Source organism: Condylura cristata, unplaced genomic scaffold, assembly GCF_000260355.1.
Source record: "Condylura cristata isolate star-nosed mole 26May11 unplaced genomic scaffold, ConCri1.0 scaffold00012, whole genome shotgun sequence".
Lineage (NCBI taxonomy): Eukaryota > Metazoa > Chordata > Mammalia > Eulipotyphla > Talpidae > Condylura > Condylura cristata.
The window spans coordinates 10,011,808-10,033,508 of NW_004567113.1; the positions used below are offsets into that span (position 1 = coordinate 10,011,808).

General features: G+C 39.6%; 1 protein-coding gene across 3 annotated transcripts; it reads left to right on the forward strand.

Moving 5' to 3' along the window:
• Nucleotides 1-218: 218 nt before the first annotated feature.
• SLC10A6 (solute carrier family 10 (sodium/bile acid cotransporter), member 6) lies at nt 219-20,902 on the forward strand. 3 transcript variants are annotated; one of them, XM_004681425.2, is made up of 6 exons: nt 219-845; nt 9,820-9,938; nt 11,812-11,900; nt 14,345-14,520; nt 17,421-17,578; nt 19,290-20,902. In XM_004681425.2, exons 1-6 carry the CDS (start codon nt 469-471, stop codon nt 19,457-19,459), a joined length of 1,089 nt encoding a protein of 362 aa, XP_004681482.2. In that variant the 5' UTR covers nt 219-468; the 3' UTR covers nt 19,460-20,902. The 3 variants fall into 3 exon arrangements, with proteins under 3 accessions (XP_004681482.2, XP_012579443.1, XP_012579442.1); XM_012723989.1 differs by having other exon boundaries at nt 14,510-14,520; XM_012723988.1 differs by lacking the exon at nt 19,290-20,902 and adding an exon at nt 18,978-19,275.
• Nucleotides 20,903-21,701: the final 799 nt, after the last annotated feature.

Below are 21,701 nucleotides of genomic sequence, written 5' to 3' on the forward strand. Positions count from 1 at the left end.
TTTGGCGAAGTTGCCATTGTTTTTCTCTGGAATTAGTTTTTCTTTCTGCAAAACATTGTATCCTGGCTCTTTGAAATCCCCAATGAATTTGGAAAAATTATGCCTTGGCATCCAACCTCCTTTCCTGGAACACAATGTGATGCTGACGACATAGCGCAGTCATTCCACTGGACAATAAGTTTGCTTGTCTCATTTCACTTGAACATTCAGTGGTGAGTAAGAACACCAGTGGAAAGCCTTACTTACCACCACCGTTTATTATGTGTTTCATGTGCATGATAATTACTTTTATAATGCCACTCATGAATAAATTGATCAGATTAGGGTGAATCACCTGGCTGGCCAATAGCTATTGGAACAATTCTCTGCGCGTGACTTTGTTGCATTATTACAAAACGTGGCAGGATCGACCTGCCCAGCCGTCACAGCAGATGTGCATTCGTAACGCTGCCTCAAGGAGATGAGGAGATGAGAGCAAATTGTTCCAGCAGCTCAGCCTGCCCTGCCAACAGTTCAGAAGAGGAGCTGCCAGTGGGGCTGGACGCACATGGGAACCTGGAACTTGTCTTCACAGTGGTGTCGGCCGTGATGATGGGCCTGCTCATGTTCTCGTTGGGATGCTCCGTGGAGGTCCGAAAGCTGTGGGCGCATGTCAGGAGACCCTGGGGCATTGCTGTGGGACTGCTCTGCCAGTTTGGGCTCATGCCTCTTACAGCTTATCTCCTGGCCATCAGCTTCTCTCTGAAACCAGTCCAAGCTGTTGCTGTTCTTATCATGGGGTGCTGTCCAGGAGGAACCATCTCTAACATTTTCACCTTCTGGGTTGACGGAGATATGGATCTCAGGTAAGTTATGCCCGGGAAATTCGGCTGTCTCCCCTACCTCCACATGCCCCCCCCCCAGCAGTTTGCTAGGGGGGAAAGGTGACACTTTTGTATTAAAAACTACCCAACATTTGGTATAGATTCCTGTGGGAAGTATTTTACAGAGACTTGTTCAACCATGGAAGGACAACTCCTTGCTGACCTCGAAATTTACATTGCTGTGCTTCTCCTCTGCTTTACTGGCAACAAGTTCATTTTGAATAGTGGGGTTGTTTCACATGTGATGGTGGAGACAGGCCTCCTCATCCGGTATGAAGGCCTCCACACCCTTCGGTATGAACTCATCCTCACCCACACTGGCAGCTTTAACAACAGTTCCGGTTTTACCATCTGCCAGGACCTAGTCAGGAATCCTGGGAAACTAATGATGGTGGTTTGGTATCGGTGATGGTGGCATAATAACCAGCATGAGACCTCGTCATTCTGACCAACAGATACTTCTTGAACACCTGCTTTATGAAACAAATATTTGCGGGGACTGGTTAAAGGAGGCTTTGGGGGTAACCAATGGACCTATCTTGCTTCAAGTGCTGCTGGAACTCTGTTCATCTGACTTGGGGAGCAACATCTAAAGGCCTTTATGATTTACAATGTTCTTTCTCATTGCTTTGCTGGTGCTTAACTAAAATCTCATTCCTTTGATTTCAGCCAGTAACTTTATTTCCAGTTATGGTGTAGAACATGCTCCTGGGAAATATTAGGCTTTATTATTCATTTATACTTTAATGTAGATGAATTAATTGCAGAATTTTGGGGGTACTTATCTTAATGTGAAGAAGGAGACAATATATGAGGGAGAATAAAGGAGTCACAGAAAAATTAAAGCTAAAAACAGTGGCTTATGAACAAACTATTTCACCTCCCACTCAGGGAAAGAACCATTTGTACATTTAAGCTTTTGTTGTTCATTGTATATGTTATTTAGTTGAGATTTATTATATGATGAGTGAGTGAATCATATGTGATGGCTGTGCTGGGAGTTGACATCAGCGAGAGCATTGAAGCTGTGGGTTTCTGGTTTCCTACGTGTGCTGACTGTGTAGACTAGGGAATATATTTCATTCTAAGGGGATCATGCCATGTAGCCTGATAGTTAACTTTCATTTGGCAATGTTTTGAGTTAGCCTTTTATCAGAGGAGTGAAAGAATCACTTGATGCATTGCTAATTCAAAAACCTAAGATGCAATGCTAATTTAAATTCAGTCAAGGTATCACTGGCATAGTAATTGGTAAGTGATGAGTATTCATTTACATGAGATGCATATGTCAGTGATAAAGTTCAGGATGGGCAAGTTTTTGGAAAGAAAAGAGCATATTTATTAAGGCATGGGGAAGGGGTTTTCATGTGTTCGTCAGATGACGAACTTCTTGACTCTTACAATAATCTTGTGAATATCCTCTTATTATTCTGAGTTTTACAGATGAGAAAATTGTGACCCCAAATTTATTAAGAATGTTGCCAAATGCTACAAATGACTATAACAGAACTCTGATTTGAATTGACATCTGTTTCACATCAATCTGCAATTGAGGCACTTTCTTCCATGCCATTTAGCAACATAACTAGGTATTCTGTGCTGAGTAGGAGCATAAATTTTTAAACATTGTTTTCAAATACTTCTGGGAAAGAGAATGTTTATTACCTTCATCTATCATTAGCCAGCACTGCAATAAAAACACCAATGGATAGGAAATCTGTCAAAGATAATGTTCATTTTACTTCCCTTTGCCAAGGCTATTCTTAATTAGCCTTTAAATTTGGTCAAATTCTTTAACCTATAAACTTCATCTCCTCATTTGTAAAATGGTGTTAAAATTGCCTATTACCCATAAAGAATCTATTTGAAGGAGGAAATGTGTATGTGTTTGTGTGTGTGTGAATATATATGTATTCACACATATATACATATACATACAGATATGTGTGTATACACACACACATACACACACAGATGCTATGTACATGGTAGGTATGCCATTTTCCTTTAACATTTGATTTTCAGTCTCACAAACAATATAAAAATTAATGAAAAAACTGTTGGAAATGAAAATCTGAAATGGAGACTAAATATTAGACTTCCAAAAATTCATAGATACCAGAAGAATAAAACCTTAATTCTCAGTAAAAACTGAAAATGGGAGAAAATGCAATACTACTAAGTGAAATGATATCCAAGTTCATTACATTTCTTCTTACTTGATCACCAGTGAAAATAACTTAAAATAAAACTTTTAAGCAAAGCCCAGTGGATAGTCATTGATAGTTACCCTGTTTTCATGCTGGATAAAATCCAAGAACATTTAGAAATACTTCCTCCTCTTAAACTGAAACTCTGTATCCATTAACAATGACTCTTCCTTACCTCCAGTCCTAGTAACTGCCAGTCTACTTTCTGTCCTTAGGAGTTTGATTACTCTATGTGTATTGCATAAATGCCGTTATAACAAAGTTGGCCTTTTGTGTTTATTTATTGCAGGGTTTCTTCAAAGTGCTTCCATACAGTAGCACATGTCAGGATTTACTTTCTTTTTAAGGCTGAATGATAATTTACCTCATGTGCCTGTCATATTTTGTCTATCTGTTTCTCGTGAATATTGGCTCATATGCCACTATGAACCTTGGTGTACAAAAACTTATTTGTGTCTCTACTTTCAGTTCTTTTGGGTATAAAGACCTGGGTTTGTGGGCCATCCCTGGTGGCTCAGTGGGTTAAAGCGCAGCATTATGAAGCTAGCTGCTTTAGCATGAATTTGACCCCCAGCCAGAGAGGTGACCTACATGATGCAGCAGACCTCTCCTGTCTCACCCACTGCTTCCCTCAGCAGTGTACTTTGTCATTCTGCCTATTTTGCTCCCCAATCTGTCTCTGGTGAATTCTCTCACCGCCCTTACACCTCTGTCCTATACCCTAATTCTGAATGCATAAATAAGTAAATTAAAAAAACAAACTGGGTTTGAGGTTCTTTTAAGTTTTAGGTATTTTGCGGCAATAGAAAAAGAAAAGTAAATATTCTCTATATCTTCCTGTTTCCAGCTCAGTTTTAATGTTTCTCCTGAAACTATTTAGCAGAGATTTCTCTCTACTTCCTGGCCAGGTCTGTCAACTTTGCATCTTAGTGCCAGCATGGCGGTTGCAGGTGTCAATACATGCTGAATGAATGACTGAAGCAGAATTTCTGATTGCCTATTACAAAAACAACTCTTGAAATACCATTAGTTTATTGGTGTAACCCAGGACAGCTCCCATTGTCTTTAGTTTGATAGCTTTTCAAGCTTGCAGTCCATTGTTCCCTGAGGATGTATTTGTGTCCTGCAGCTCAGACAAAGGATCCTTACTGGTGGTGGTGGAACTTGAGGAGTTCTGTGGCCAATTTTAACCTTTGAACTTTAAAGAAACGCTTGGTCCTTCAGCAGAAGATCTACAAATAGGACTTCAGATTTTTCAGGTCTGATATCATCTAGTGGAGAATGGAAAATCATCCTAAGAGACAGAATTTAGATTGAATTTATCCATAACTCTGTGTACCTTAGTTTCTTTTCTATAAAAGGGAAATAACACCTACACATTAGTGATTGTATAGATGAAAAGAGGAAAATGTATCTAAAAGTATGAAACGGCAAAATATTTAGCACGTGGAATTCAGCATATAGTGCTCAGTGAATGCTAGTTGTTAGTATTGGCAGATAGCAAAAAGGGGAACATTTATATAGGAATTGAAACCTGGCCTGGAACTCTTCTAGAATAGCTTTTTTTTCCTGCATAGAACAACTTTGTTGTAGGCCAGAGGTGAGGGGTGGTGGTAGGGGAGATTCACCAGAGACAGAGTGGGGAGCAGAACAGGCAGATCTACTGAAATACACTGCTGAGGGGAGCAGAGGGTGAGACCAAAGAGGTCTGCTGCACCATGTGGGTTTGCTCCCTGGCTGGGGATCGAACTCTGGCCATCAGGTGATAGTACTGAGATAGGGGCTGAGCTTTGTTGACCTGACCTGATTGCTTTCTCCATGTCCATCTGCTTAACCACATAATTAAACAATTCTTTTTCTTGGTTGATGGTTTTGAATGTCAGGATTCCTGATTGTATTGGTTTGGAAAGAAAACATTTGAATAACATCTCCCAATTATAAAATTGATTAATTTATCTCCCAATTATAAAATTGATGCTACATTTACAAACTTATATTGAAGTATGATTGATTTGTAACATTATAGGTTTCAGGCTACAACTTTATAAGCCAACATGTGTGTCGACTATGTTTGCTACAAGAATTCTAGTTTCCATCACCATTGTACAATTATCCAAATTATCCATCACCTTCCTTCTTTCCTTCTAGTAACCACTATGTTACTTTTACATCTAAGAGTCTTTTGTTGCTTTATTCATTCACTTTGTTTCTTTATCTACCACAATGGAGGGGAAGCATAAGGTGTTTGTCTTTCTACCTCTGACTTATTTCATAAGGTATAATACTCAGTTTCATCCATGTTGTAACAAGTGGCAAGATTCCATTTTTTTAATAGCTGAGTAGAATGCCATTGTATGGCTTCTCTCTAAGTCATCTTTATCCATTCATCTTCTGATGAGCCCTTAAGGTGTTTCCATATTGTACATTTTAATATAGCACACATGTGTGTGATTTCCCTGTTTTAAGGGAGGTTCAGGATATACCTGTTTCTCCAGACTTGCTGACTATGTTTCATTATTCTACTTAATAGTCTGAGGATAGTGATGCCATTCTTCTCAGTGCAAGTGGAATCTTCTTATATTGAAGTCAGTTTTTACCAACAATTTTCCTTTGTGTGAACAGTCAAGGAAACCAGTTAGCTATATCCTCTCTTGAAGATATGTCGAATTCCATGGCAGTAAAACAGATGGTGTGATTTCCACCACGTTCACACATGTTCCCTGCGTGCCTTCCCAGCTTTATTGGTATTTATAGCCATTGGAAGAGGACCACAATCATCTTTAATCGTTCTTGACTTTTTTTCTTTAAGATTTATTTTATTTATTTATGCATACAAGAACTGGGATACAGTCCTTGGAGGGTGAGAGGATTCACCAGAGACAGAGACAGAGTGGGGAGCAGAACAGACAGATCAACTGAAATACACAGCAGGCAGGACAGGAGAGAACTACTGTGCCAATTGGGTCACTTCCCTGGCCAGGGATCAAACTCAGGCTGCAGTGGCTAGGGATAGCTTGATAGTGCTGAGACTTTAAATCCTGCACCACCAGGGAGGCCCAACCTTCCTTGACTCTCACCATGAGCAGTATGGCTTGAATAATTATATGAAGGGTGGAAGCAGTAACCAATGTAATCAAGGATATAGATTTGGTCTAATATAAACCTCTGCCTTTGTTTTCCACAATCGTGCATCTTTCCTTTCTTCTGCTTGAGCCAAAGTCAAGCCAGGAGAAAATGCTGTGCTAGTTCTCTAGAAGTTCAAGATTAAAGTGATATAATATGGAATTCCTTTCAGGACTTGTTAATATGAAGAGCCAAGGAATGTAGCACTATCTTAGGCTAAGAATTTGGAAAATCTCCCAGACACTAATACAGTGGCTTAAGAGCTTGGCAAACTGCTTTTCTCTTTTATCTGCTCTCTGGCTAGGAAGTCTTGCTCAAGGAAGCACTTTTATAGGCTACAATGATTTTAAACTTTCTGTGGAAAACCCTAAGAAAAGTTTAAAAGGAAAAATTTATGTGAAAGTATTTACTCTGTCATATGTAAGAAGTAGGATTAAAACAGTCTGGTATTTGTCTTGGAAGAAACATTACATATACTTGGACATTTAATATAAAATAAATATGGTATATTTTAATTTAGTGGAAAATGGTTTGCTCGCTAAATAGTATGGATACACTTTGTCTTTTTGATAAAGAAGAAAACAGACTAGTCCTATACCTTATGCCATATAAAACAGAAACTTCTGAAAAAGTAAAAAGTGGGTGTAATACTTGGATACCCCGAGGATAGAAGGAAAACCTTCACAAGACAGGAAACTCAGAAGTTCTTTAAAAGGACAGACTTGACTCTCTTATTCATTATGTCAAGATCATAAGTAAGACTGATTAGAACATAACAGAGGCTGATAAATATGAATTATGCTCCTTAAAATGTTACTCCATTTGTACTTGGTACAGCATGATTGTAGTTATGTCTTAATAGAAAATTTCTGTTTCTGGATTACCATTGAGGGTGTCTACCGCTGGAATTCAGCTTGGAGGGGTTTCACACTACAGAATCACCAGGTTCATCCTCTGCAGACACAAAACATGGGCAAGGCAGAGAAACATTTTCATAGCACTAGGGTATTGACACATAGGTTTATTCTTTGATTCATACATTTGTCCAATAATTTTGTTTATGAGCTTCCCCAATGTGCCATAGCAGGAGCTCTGCCAAGTCCTAGGGGTGGGAGACAGTAAGGCGCTTGTCCTCAGGCTGCTCACAGTGTGCCACATGTCAGCAGATGCCCAAGTGCCATTGCAGAGTATGGTGTGGGAGGGTAGGGTGTGGGAGGTATGCCAATGAAAGTGTGTGTGGTGGGCAACAGGAGCTGTTTGCCAGGCATGAAACAGTCAAAGGACAGACACATACGTTACATAGCACAGTGAGGAAGAGCCCAGGGACTCCCAAGTTGGACAAGAAGTGTTTAGAGACCCCTTGCCCAGTGTATGTGTAAACTGAATTTAGAACAAAGCTCTTGGAGATAAAGATAGAGAAAACCGGGCCCTCCCTGGTGGTGCAGTGGGTTAAAGCACAGCACTAAGAAGCTAAAGCCACTTCACCATGAGTTTGATCCCTACCCTAGAGGTGACTCATATGGCGCGGCAGACCTCTCCTGACCCGCCCGCTGCTCCCCTCAGCAATGTACTTCATCGATCTGCCTATTCTGCTCCCCACTCTGTTTCTGGTGAATCCTCTCACTGTCCCTGCACCTTTGGCTTGTACCTCAGTTCTGTATGCATAAATAAATAAATCTTAAAAAACAAATTAAGATAGAGAAAACCTCAGCTAACCTACTGGTAGCCAAGCCATATAGTCCCTCAAATGATGCAAGGGACATTTATTTGCATATTTCTTATTATGGAAAAATTTAAATATCTATAAAAGTAAAATAGTGTAATGAACCCCTTGTGGACTTCACCCAATTTCAGCAATTATAAAATAATTTCTCTCCTTTTTTTTTTCTACTCCCCACTCACCTAATAGGTTATTTTGAGGCAAACTCCAGGAATTATTTCATCTGTAAAAATTTATATTTTTTTATGTGGTAAATTACAAAATATAGTTATAGACTCCATCCATTGTCATATTTGCCTTTCTTTGCAGTATGATAAGTGTGGTTTTCCCATGATGAGGAGGACACTTGTTCCCCCAACCCTTGAGCATGAGCTTGATGGTATCTTGCATTGACTAGCAGAATGTGGCGGAAGTGATGTCCTGTGACTTCCAAATAGAAGCTTCAAGTGTTTGACAGTTTCTTCTTCTACTCTCTAGGGATAGTTCTGCTTGGGAATGGCCACATAACAAGAATGAATATATGTCTTTTAACCTTGGATGTAGGTTTTTCCATGGTTTTGACAGTGCATCTTTGGGGTAGATTCCCAGAAATGAGATTGCTAGGTCAAAGAGTGAATGCATTTGTAACTTTGTCCAAATCTCTCTGTGGGATGTGTCATTTTGCTTTTTCATCAGTAATGAATGATACCACAGAAATATTTTTTCATCTAATTGAAGTAAGATGGCTTCTGCCTTGACAATAGTGTAAACATTCTTATGATAGAAAATGTCAAAATAATCAAAGAGATTGTTTAGATGAAAATGCTGGTGATATATTGTATGAAGAAGAACAAAGGGTGACTGAAGGTATGATAAAAGTCCTGTGGGATCTGTGTTATCTCTGCAGAAGACTTGAGTCTTATGAAGTCCTATGTAGAGTGACTACAATAAAAAAGATAATAGTAAGAGTTGACAAAGATATGCAGATATTGGAAACTACATCTATTGGGAGGAGTGCAAAATGGTAATGTTGCTTTGGGAAATGGTTTGGCATTTTCATTTCAAAAAGTTAAACTTGGTGTTAGCATATATGACCCAACAATTTCACTCCTAGGTTATTTATTTCCAAGAGAACTGAACACACATTTTCACACAAAACATTATGCTCAAATATTCATAGCAGCTTTATGATGATAGATAAAAAGTAGAAACACCTCAAAATCATATCTATGAATGGACAGGTATAATGTGGTGTATCCACACAATGGAATATTATGCAGCTATAAAAAGGAATGAAATACTAATACATGCTAAAGCTTGGATGTACCTGGAAATCATTATGCTAAGTTAAGGAAAGCAGTCACACAAAAAGGGACACATATTCAATGACTGTATTCATGTGAAGTGTCCAGAATAGAGGCAATCTTATAAAGGCAGAAAGTAGATTAGTATTTGTCAGGGACTGGGGGAGGGAGAGAATGGGAGAAGTTACTGATAATAGGGTATGGTTTCTCTTTGGGGTAATGAAAATATTCTGGAAGTAGAGAGCAAGAAATAGAACAATCATGGAAATACATTAAAAACACCTTAAAATAATGACTCTTGTGGTCTCTGAATTACATATTTTAAAAAACTAACTGTATAAGAAAAACAGAAAGAAATCTTGATAGCACCTAGCAGAACATTTGGGACAAATAGATATTCACATAAATACACTTAATTGGTAGAGGCAAGAACTGCTCAAAATCTTTTTAGACACCACAAAAACAGCCATTATTTGTTGAATAATGAGGTAGGAGCGCTTTTTCATTTATTTGCCCCATGTAATCTCCAAATCTTTGTGTCTCAGGAGTTGCTTTGGGTTAGGACAAAATCCTTCATTTCCAACTCTACCTCTTAAGAATCTTCTATGTTTTGCTTTCAGCATCAGTATGACAACCTGCTCCACAGTGGCTGCGCTGGGGTTGATGCCACTCTGCCTGTATCTCTACACTTGGTCCTGGAAACTTGAGCAGAACCTCACCATTCCGTATCAGAATATAGGTTTGTATCCGTCTTGCAAAATGCAATAGTAACAGAAATGGAGCTGATCATAAAAGTCATAACTGTTGTTTACTGCATATCTCCTTTTGCAGGGATTTCATGTTTCTAACTTAACTCTCTAAATGACCCTACAGTATAGGTTCTGTTACTAATTCCATTTCCTACAGCTTTGGAATTGGGGGTTCATGTAGCTGGTAAGTGCATGAACTTGAATTCTTGAGTTTTGGACTGCAATTCCAAACTTGTGTGCCCGGCAGGAGTTCACTTTTGAAATAAAAGCAGAGAAGTTATTTATTTAAAAAGGGAAGAAAACAAAGCAACTCATATATAATTTATTCTGAACCACTTTGACTCTTTATGATTAATTGCATCACAGTGACTCCAGATAGGACTTTGTTGCTGAAGCTCCACTTTTCACATTTTCTGTGGGCCTCGATTTCTTTTGCTATTTAGCATTCAAATGATTCCTACTGATTATTAAGTTGTAGTCACAGGGACAACCTCACCCTGCCTCTACCTAGCTCCTTTCTTGATGTTATTTCTCATTAAACTGTCCTTTCTCTCGAACTCTATGGACTCCCCTTGCTTAGAAAGGAAACGTGGTGAAATGATCAGCCTGCCCTACTTTGGCCCAAGTTTTTTGAGAATTGGTAGAAACTACGATTTATAAAGCTCTAACATGTTAGTCTGGAGTCTCAGTCAGCACTTGGAAGGCTTATGTTGGTGACCAATATTTCAAAACTTTTGAGGTTGCCATGTTGTGGTCACAGGTGGAGTGTATAGAATTTATAAAAATTGAGTCAAACTTTAATTGGAAAAGATGGCTTGATGAACAGCTTTTACTAGCAGTCAGTTACTTCATCATTTTTGATAATATATTCTGTAAAGCACCAGTCAACTATTAAGACTGCAACATGTTATGGGCCACTCACAGAATAATATAATCCTACTTTGGAGCCAGCACCGCAGGCCTTGGGCTCGATTTGGGAAGCGGCGGAAGTGTTAGTGTGTGGGCCTTGCCAGTGAACAGACCTCAGCTCTAACAAGCCTGCCCACAATGCCTTTATGCATCTGTGCTAATTTAAAAGGCATTTCCTCTCCCCATCTTTCGGTACCTGGCTCGACAGGGAGAAGATGAGAGAATGCTTTAGTTGTTTAATGAGAGCTATTTTTTCATTTGTGGCAGGCATTCATTCCTTCTTTTGTGCAGGTCTTTTATGACCTTCGAATAGGGAAATAACCACAGTGGTTATAATCTGGTGTCCTGATACGAGCACCCCAAGAATATCACAGACACAAAATGTTCCTGCTGTTTTCTAATCTTTAGGCTGTCTCTACAATCCCTGTGCTTATCAGAAGGATTCTGAGAGGGAAATGTTGGCCTGGGTGTGGGGGTATTCAGTATTTATGAACTTTCAAATACTCTTCCAAAGATTAAAAAAAAATTTGGGAGGCCCTTCCTGATGGTGCAGCGGGTTAAAGAGCGGCACTGCAAGCTGGCTGCAGCTGCTTCAGTGCAAGTTCCATTCTTGGCTCTGGAGGTGACCCATATGGCGCAGCAGACCTCTCCTGACCCGCCTGCTGCTCCCCTCAGTAGTGTACTTCATCGATCTGCCTGTTCTGCTCCCCACTCTGTCTCTGGTGAAGCTTCTTGCTGCCCCTGCACCTCTGGCCTGTACCCCAGCTCTGTATGCATAAATAAATAAATCTTTAAAAATTTTTTTTCAAGTGGGTATAGAAATAAAATGTAGCTCTAATTAAAGCTTTTATTGAATTGAAACAATATTGCCAAGGATTGGGAAATTCAGGGGAAAGAGCATTTGGGAAATTCAGGGGAAAGAGCATTCTGCCTGAGGATTTTTCTTCTCTTCAGGAATTACCCTTGCGTGCTTGATTGTTCCTGTGGCCTTTGGCATCTGTGTGAATTACAGGTGGCCAAAACAATCCAAAATCATCCTCAAGGTAAGCAGCTCCACATGACAGTCGGCACATCCTCACACTCAGAGATCTGGTGAGGCCAAGGCTGGGTTGAGCAGTCCAGGCCACACAGCCCTTAGCCAGCAATTTTACTCACATATCCCGCATTTTGGGATCCAACCTCCATATTTCCTCCACTTACAAGCTTTGCTCTCTCATAGACCCATAAACCGGGGTTTATGATACCTTGGAAAGCTTGGAACTTGTGCTTCAGCAACAGAAAGGATGAGTCCTGTATGCAGCCAGAGAAAGTAGAGCTCACCCAGTCCTAAGGCTTCCTATAGGCACAGTCAAGGGGAAAGCTGTTGAGTGTGCATGAAATGGACCCCAGTGTTCAGGAGTGTGGCTGATTTGACATATGTGTGAAGGCTGCAACTTACATAAGGGCTACCTTCCAGGTGAATAACTGTCAACATGTAATAATCCAGAATCACTGAGGAGTCTGACAATGGAGTGATGTAACTTGAACTTCCTTCCTCCTTTGACTTTCCAGGGTTGGTTTTTTTTTTTAATGAACAGGCATTTGGTTTTCTCAATCTCCTTGGGTGCTTTCCATTTTTCTAACTTTGTGTCATTTTAGAAGCTGTAAGATTTTATCATGTCCTGCTTTTGTGAAGGTTTAAATTTTTTTTTTCTTATGAAGCAATAATTATGGGCTAATTGGAGGTGCAGCAAATACGGCTCAGTTCTTTTTAGTTTGGGGTTAATGTCTGGCTTTACCTGCCAGTACACTGCTACTCCATTTGCTTGCATGGGTGGGTACGACTTCCCCAGTTTGGCATGAGGTTGAACAGCTCCCACTAGTCCCCCAGGGAGATGAAGGAGGAGAGGAGAAGGGTTGACACCCAAGCAAGTGAGTCAGACACAGAGCTGGAGTTAAACACTTTGCATTTGTGCAGCACACGGTGATGTCAACATTTAGGGGACCCACTTGTTTTCCTTCTTTATTTCACCTACACTAATGAAACAGTTCCTTCTTTTTCACATTGCTTATTTGTCATTTCAGTAGGAGAAAATATTCAAAGTGGCAGTATACGGTCATAATTTTATTTATACATTGAGGAGAATAAATATAATCATGGGGGCCTCTTGCTTTTCAAGTATTTGATCTTTGATTACTTTTTTAAAAAGGAATCTAACAAACCTCTCCGCCCACCCCAGAAAACATGATTTTGATGTTTCCAGATCCTCTATTCATCCATCAATGTCACTGAAGAAGTCAGAAACTTTCCCACCTGTCAGTTTTATTTATTAAATGTAATGAGCAGATTTTACCTCTCCTCCTTTCCTTTGTCTCTTTCATAGTTTTGTGGCAGAAAATATTTAATAAGTACTAAATATTCTAGAGCACCTTAGTACAGATACATAATTTAATTATTATATTGATATAGCCTCATTCTCTGTGCTTAGTTCTTTTTAAAATTTAATGCATTTTCTGAACAATTTGTTCTTGGTAAACAGTTAAGCTTTTAAAATCCCCTTTTGGTAGAAAGATGAAGAGGGACGTTTACCAATCAAACTGTGTGTTCCATTATCTTCTCACCTGTCTCTGTATTTGAGTCCCAGAGCACATACGCAGTACCTGGAGCTGTGTGTTTGTTTTGGTTTCCATGACCATCTTCCTTCAAACCCTGAATAATCAAGCCGGACTCTGTTAGGTGCATCTTCTACTGTCTGTGCCGTATGAAAGAGCATTTTCTAAGCTCCCAATTTTCTCCCAAATATTCCGGGTTTTATTTCCTTTCTGATCTAAACCTCAAATCGTTGGGAAAATTTTTGCTTGTGTTGAACAACAAAAGAACAATATCCATTTGTGAGAGATTAGAGTTATCTGTCAGCACATTTTGCACACAGTACATTAGCTTTAGCTCAATTCCTATGGAAAATTGGATAAATTTCCACATGGAAATTCCTAGTGGAAATTGGGAGAAGGGCAGGAATCAAACCAGCAGGAAGCCATTGGCATCAGAGAGGTGGTGGGAGGAGAGTGGTCAGGCAAGATGGGTATCAGACAGCAGGTTCCCAGCAAGGGAGGGATGTTAGGCATTTGTCAGATTTTACTTATCATATCATGCTGCTCTTGTGAAGATTAAAAAAAATATTTTCTTTAAGTTTTGTTCTATCCATGATAAACTCCACTCTTGTTTGGCCAAATCTTTTGCTTGAAGAAAAAATGATATGATCATCAAATAAGATGACTTAGATTTGTATTGAGCCTAAGCAACTTCTAGCTTAGCCAAGCCGTTTGACTGTTTTAACGTAGGTTTCTTCTCTGTAAGTTGAGATGGGATGTGTGGCCTTTAAGTAATTCCCTCTGTTCTAGAACAGAAGGAATGTACTAGAGCATGTGTGCTAGAGCATGGTAGACTTGGCATCACAGAACAAAAGACCATGATGATTACGTGTACTTATTTTATGGTTTGCTTCAGATTGGGGCCTTTGTTGGTGGGGTCCTCCTTGTGGTGGTTGCAGTTGCTGGTATGGTGCTGGCGAAAGGATCTTGGAATTCAGACTTCACCCTTCTGACCATCAGTTTCATCTTTCCTTTGATTGGCCATGTCACGGGTTTTCTGCTGGCACTCCTTGCCCACCAGTCTTGGCAGAGGTACAGTTAAACTATCCATGCACTTTTTTAAAAAAAAGATTTATTTATTTATGCACACAGAACTGGGGTACAGGCCACAGGTGCAGGGACAGTAAGAGGATTCACCAGAGACAGAGTGAGGAGCAGAACAGGCAGAGCTACCGAAATACGCTGCTGAGGGGGAGCGGGCGGGTCAGGAGAGGTCTGCCGTGCCATGTGAGTCACCTCCAGGGTGGGGATCAAACTCATGCTGAAGTGGCTTTAGCTTCTTAGTGCTGTGCTTTAACCCGCTGCGCCACCAGGGAGGGCCCCATATACTTTTTATGGAGAGTAAATTAAGTACACTGCTCCTGGCAGGCTTTGCTGACTGTGTCAGGGCATGTGAACTTATGGGAGTGGGTCAGGACAACTTAACCTAAAGAGGACAAAAGGTCATGATAAGTCTTTATGTAAATGAGGGCAAGGGCCATTCTGACAAAATTTGTCATGAAGTAGGATTGGACTGTCGTTAGAACCCAGCCTGTTGAAATCTGGATGTAACTTCTTATTCTGTTCTTAATTAACTAAATAGGAGGAGTTAGGTTCACTGAATATAAAGAGAATTTTAAGCAAAAGTGGGGAGATTAAGCCTTTACTGACTATTTACGCCAAATTAAGAAAAAAAGCTAATTATAATGAGCAAGAGGAAAAGAGAGATACACTTCATCAGATGGGAATTTATCATGAATATTATCATTTCTAAATACTGTGAAATATTAAAAGTTATAATATGCTATGCTATATGCTTGTAACGAGATGAGCATTGTCACATGATGATGGAGGAAACATGAATTGGGATAAGCTCTCTGGAAGGTAATTTAGTCCTATTTATAGCTGTTAGTTCAGTGATTTTTACTTACAGAAATTTGTCCAGAAATTAACACTATCAGATAAGCACATGAATATTGATATGGGGGATGATAATTTTGGTGTTATTTATAACTATAAAAAATAGAATCAATTTAAATATCTAACAATAAGGAAATATTTAATTCATGATGTTTTGTGTTATGGACTATGATACATCCTTGAGTTTGGAAAACCTGAGGTAAATTTAAATTTAAAAAGAAGAGATAACAGTAGCATTTTGATTCATAATTTGTTGAAGAAATTTACAGATGGAAAAATCTTGGATGAAATATACTACATACTAATAGTATTTAATTTTGTATGTGGGACTAAGTAATTTTAATTTAATATCTCCTCTTATATGTTTTAAGGTTTTTAATAAGTATGTGCAGTAAAATCATTAAATAATCATAACTAAATAGACTTATTGAAGAAAATTATTGTATGTGTTGGAATTCCAAAGGTGGATTTTAGGAAAGTTTTCACTGGTTTGTCCTATTTCCAGTCTGCTTGAGGATCACTTAGGACTATGCTGGACACTGAGTCAGGCTCCTGCAAGTATATCTTCTTGCTCTGAGCTGATGAAGTAGATCATATTAGCATCCTCTTTTCAACTTAAGACTAAAAGTTGAAAGTTGAAAGTTCAGTGATTTGACTAACTTCACAAAGTTATAATGTAGTGGAGCTAGGCTTTGAACCCAGGTTTGTTGCCAAAAGCAAGAATTAGGAGCACAGACTTGAATGGTTGACATGTAATTGGATCTCTAGTAAAGGTATTTCTGTAGCAAATTGTAGTCAACAACCTTGGTTTTTGTGTAGAAGAATTGGGGTGTAGGCCAGACGTGGGGAGGTGAGGAGATTCACCAGAGACAGAGTAGGGAGCAAAAGAGGCGGATTCACTTAACTGTACTGCTGAAGGGAGCAGGAAGTGAGACAGGAAAGGTCTCCTGCTGCGCCATGTTGGTTACGTCCCTAACACGGGATCAGTCTCCATCTGTACCTGTTACAGTGCTGAGTCTTAACCCCTAGGCTAGCAGGGAGGCCCCAACAACCTTGTTTACACTCAATCCTTGTATCTGCCTTGCCTTGAGGTAGCTTAATCATATCACATTGGTGCCAGGGGTCTGAAAGACACAAGCGCAGTCTGAAATAGTGTGGTGAGCAACAGCGAAAGCAGAAATAAAAGAGCTGAACAGAACTTCGCCACACTACTGACAGTATCTTCATTCCCACATCACACCCCCTATTACCTCCAAATTCCAATCCAGTTTACCTAGTGATGGTGTAAGCTGGAAACACCTTTTCTCTCTTCACCTCTATCTATGAATATAAATGGAGAATTGAGGCAGATGAAAGGGCTTCCTAACGTGAAGCCAAGGTTCTGCCTAGTAGCTCTTTTGCTGCCATCTGCTTTTTCTTTCCCAAGTGTGATTTCTTTCTTTTTTTGTAATTAAAAAACCAAGACATTATAGAAAAGCAGAGTAGCAAAATGTATTTTTAAAACCATTTTAGACATCTGGTTATCACTTAGGATTTTAAACTTGACTTTCAAATATTGTTTCCTATCTGTGACTCACTGTCTATTCTCGTCTCTCCGACCCTCCACTCTCCCACACTGACCTAGAGCACATGCAATGACCCAAGCTCACACCTGTCTCAGGGACTTCAATTTTAATCATTTCTGCTAGATTAAGTGCCTCTTCCATGCTTCCCTTCTTTTCATCTCCCTCTTCCACTGGGAGGCCTTGTCTAACCAGTTTTCATTGCACACTGTAGGTCTCTGGCCTTAGATTAGACCTTGTGTACACTGAGCCTTTCCTGGGTGTAGTTAGTGTCTTTTCACCCTGATTCCTATGCAGGCTGCATAGGATTCTACACCTCTCAGGAGACCCCTTGTGGAGCAGGCACTCAGCGAGGAAATATTTCTTCAGTGGCCTAAGCACAGTCACTTACATTTATCACTCTACATAAGAGAAAACTTAAGAATCGTTCTTATTGCTAGTATGTAACTGCATAATTGTTTTCATTGGTAGGTGTAGGACAATTTCCTTAGAAACTGGAGCTCAGAACATTCAGATGTGTGTCACCATGCTTCAGCTGTCTTTCACTGCCAAGCAGTTGGTCCAGATGCTTACTTTCCCGTTGGCCTATGGACTCTTCCAACTGCTGGATGGATTTCTTATTGTTGCAGGTGAGCAGAGCCTCTGGCGTGTAGACCCGAGATTTGTTGGCCCAACTTACCAACTGCTTTTTGAGTTTGAATGTGCCTGTGCTGCCTCATGATACATTTTTTTTTTGTCATGATACTGTTTTCTGGGAGAAATGGTTGTGTGTAAACAAGATCCTTTAACCACAAATGGAAGTTTCACAGAAGTATATAAAAAAATGTGAAAATGGCTCTCCCTGGTGGTGCAACGGGTTAAAGCATTATGAAGCTGTCTGAAGCCGATCCCCAGCCAGGGGGTTGACCTACATGGCAAGGCAGACCTCTCCTGACCCACCTGCTGCTCCCCTCAGCAGTGTATTTCAGTAGATCTGCCTGTTCTTTCCCCACTCTATCTGTTGAATCCTCTCACCCACCATACCTCTGGCCTGCACCCCAGTTTGGTAACCATAAATAAATAAATCTTTAAAAAAAATATGAAAATGACCTTCTAAATAAATATGCTTCACAAGAAACAATAGGCAATCAGATCCCAGGGTTTGGTGAATCTTCATGAGCAATCGTTGACCTAAAAAAATGACATTGGTTATGTTTTATTGAGTCTTTTGTTGTTGCTAATTATTAAGAATCATAAGTTATTTCATAGTGCTTCTGTGATTAAGAATAGTGAGAAATTACCATAAGGTATTTTTTCAACTATGAAAAATACTATTAAAAACACAGATATTGAAATATTATATATATATATAGATTATCAATCTCTACAGTCAAATCTATATAATTTTGTCATAGAAATCTATAGAAAGTAAATTTATTTTTAAAAAATTACTTTCTGTATATTTTACATCATTGTTCATTTTTGTACAGGTATGTTTCTCCTCTCAGGTATAATCCCTGTAAAGCTCCCACCACCAGTTCACCCATGCACACTCACCATAGTCTCTTGTGCTATTCCCTCCTGTTTTGATCCCTCTCTTTCCCCCTCCCCTGCAGAATATTTCTGATTTATAGCTGCTTGTTAATTTTGTTTATTTATTTGTTATTATTATATTCTTCCCTGATCCCTTATTTGGTTCCCCTAAATTCCTCCGATAAGTGAAACCACTTGTTACTTTTCTTTTTCTTTCTGGCTTACTTCACTGAGCATGATCCCTTCTAGCTCATAGGAGGTAAATTTAAAGAAAGATAAATAGATGCATGTACACACATTTGTATGTATATATTTTAATCTTTAGCCATGTAAGTTTTTGCTGTTGTCAGGGAACAGGCTGTAAGTAATCTGCAATGATTACTCACACAACTGATTATATACTTATTATTGATTGTTATATACTAATTACTGATATAATAAATATCAGGAATACTTGGGGTTGAATTTTTCTAAAACATCAGAGAAATCCTAGCAGAATGAAAGTTCTGGTTTTAGGTCATAGGTTCTTCTCATGGTGAGGCAGTTTGCTGACTGACTGGTGACTGAATAGATGGATGGATGGATGAGCCATCAGCAACCTGATTGATGAGTGAATCTCAATTTCAAATGGCCCATTCCAGGTAGAAATAGCCTTTTGCTACACTGAATCATCTTGTTTCAATTTTCTCTTTTCTTTCTTTATTTTTCCTGTAATTGTTCTATACATATGACCTAAAAGAAATCCCAGAAGTCTTGATAAGTACATGATATCACAAAATTACAGCCTTTGCTAAAGTGATCTTTTAATGCTTGTATGTCAACACCTAGCATATCAGCTGTACAAGAGGAGAGGGAAGAACAAACACAGAAAAGAGAACCCAGAGTTTACAGAAGCCTGCCACAAGACGTCCACTTCTCCCAAAGAGACGCGTGCCTTCTTGGAGGTGAATGAAGAAGCTGGTGTAACTCCTAGGCGATCAGGACCACAGGACTCTTGAACCAGCGGGCCACATCTCTGCATGTATACAGCAGAGGCCTGTTGGTGTCCCCTACCCATCCTGCTCAGCGGCCAGTAAAGAAACTGCAGAGCTGACGTGTGAATGGCATTGGCAGTGCTTGTGGAATATTTGAGTGCTAGATGTTAGAATATTTATATTTTTGTTGGATTGTGAATGGGATAGGTATCCCTTTTTGAGGATGTATTCTGCTGATTTCAGAGAGTATTTTGAGGGGTTCACACAGCATATTTACTAAGTGCTATGTGTCTCCTTGTCTTCCCACACAGTGAAGAGCAACCCCCCATGGTAATGTGGGAGTGATGAGTCCAGAGGGCTGTCACCTTGTTCTTCAGGGCGAAGGCAGAGTCTAGACCTACTTGACTTCTGACTTAGCAGTACTGGGGAGGAAACAGCTCTTACAGAAATGGGGTCCTTTCTCAAGTGAGATTATTTATGTGCTTCAACATCTTTTTGTGTTGTACATTTAATACAAATTTAGAGGAATGCAATGAACACATGAGGTTAAAAGGTGAATGTCTATATTTTTACTCCTTAGGGTAGGCACACTGATACCCTGCTAACATTTGTTTATAGGTTTATCTCTTAAAAAACATTGAGCACATCCCATCTGTGCTGTTTGATAAGTCACTGAATCATGTATTATGGAACATCTTTATGTGTCAGTCTGTGTCCACGGATCTCATTCTTTAGAACAGTGGCTGCATGGGAGAGCATTCTATGCCATGGAAGGACTGTGATATACTAAGCATTCCTTATTCCTAGATATTTAGTTTGCAACATGTAGATTTTAGAGAGCTGCTACAAACACCCGCGTGCCTGTGCAAGCATGTCTGTGGGATCACTTCCTGCAACATGAAGTGCCAGGCCCATTGCACACTAAAAACCTGGACAGGCTGTCTTCGGGCTCTGTCACGTGCAGTGGCACTGGCGGGCCTGGCTTCCCGGCCACCCAAAGAATGGCCAGTTCCAATTTGTGAAACTATCTCATTGAAGACTACATTTAAAAAATGATGAAGTATTTTTTTATGAGCACCTGTCTATTCATGTCTTTGACGACTTTTCTATTGCTTTTTCTTTTTGTCTTACAAAATTTAACACATTGGGGATAGTGATTTGCTAACATTTGATGTACCTATGTACCTTATCTTTTGTTTTTCTGTAATGTCTATCATATGCAAGTTTTAAATATATATTTTTACATATTGTTACTTGTCTTGAGAATGTTTTGTGACCTTAATAGCTGTCAAATTTTAGAATATTTATATTTTTGTATGAATTGTGATTTGTGATAGGCACACTCTTTGAGAATGTATTTGACCTCTTTTCAGGAAGTTCTTTTTGGGGATTTATACAACTTATTTCCTGTCACATGTATTTTGTGTTCCTGTGCAATAAACAGTACCTGGCAGTAGGTGAAATTTATTCTGTGTCCATTGTGACATTATTAATATTTTGTAACGATGATCTAGTGATTAAATGGGTTTCCTGTGTTCTGTGTGCTATTCTAGCAAATTAATTAAACCCAAGGTGGGTGTCTGGGAACCTGACTTACAGTGAGTTGATTAGAAACACACAGATCATAATCTGGGACTTGTGACAGGCAGCTGAATTCTGAGGAAGGGTAGTGGAATCTTTGATCTGTAGTATCAGAGGCAGGAGCTTGCCTGGGGCTTATGGCGACTAGAGAATGGTGGACAGTGCCAAGACTGAGTTGAATTCATGGCCACTGTTGGCGACTGAGAACTACTGCCTGGGGCAGTGAAGCCTCAGCACCCACACCCCATGTTGGAAATTGGGTCCCAGAGGACACCACCTTCAACAAAGTAACTAAAGTTCTAACTGAATAAATTGTGTTTTAACTGGTCTAAACGATAAGTTCATGAAATCCAGGGCCCTATATGAAGCTCAGAAGAGACCAGAGAAAATGTGGTAAACAGAATGAGCCCAACCATGTCTGAAAAGGGAGTGGCCTAGTTGGGGCAGCAAAGGGTATCAACAGACACAGGACTATGGCCATCACCTGACGAAGGAGCAGGGGTGCTCTGGAGTTGTGGGGTAGTCAGCATCGTTGACATTAAAGCCTGGTTCTTGGGCAAGTGGCAGTCCTGGATTTCGGTTCCTTCTCGTAAAGGATGTGGTCATTCAATACTACTCACCCTGACAGGAAGGAAACGTGTTACCTGGAATAACGCATGCGTAGTGAGTAATAGGTGTTCTGGCT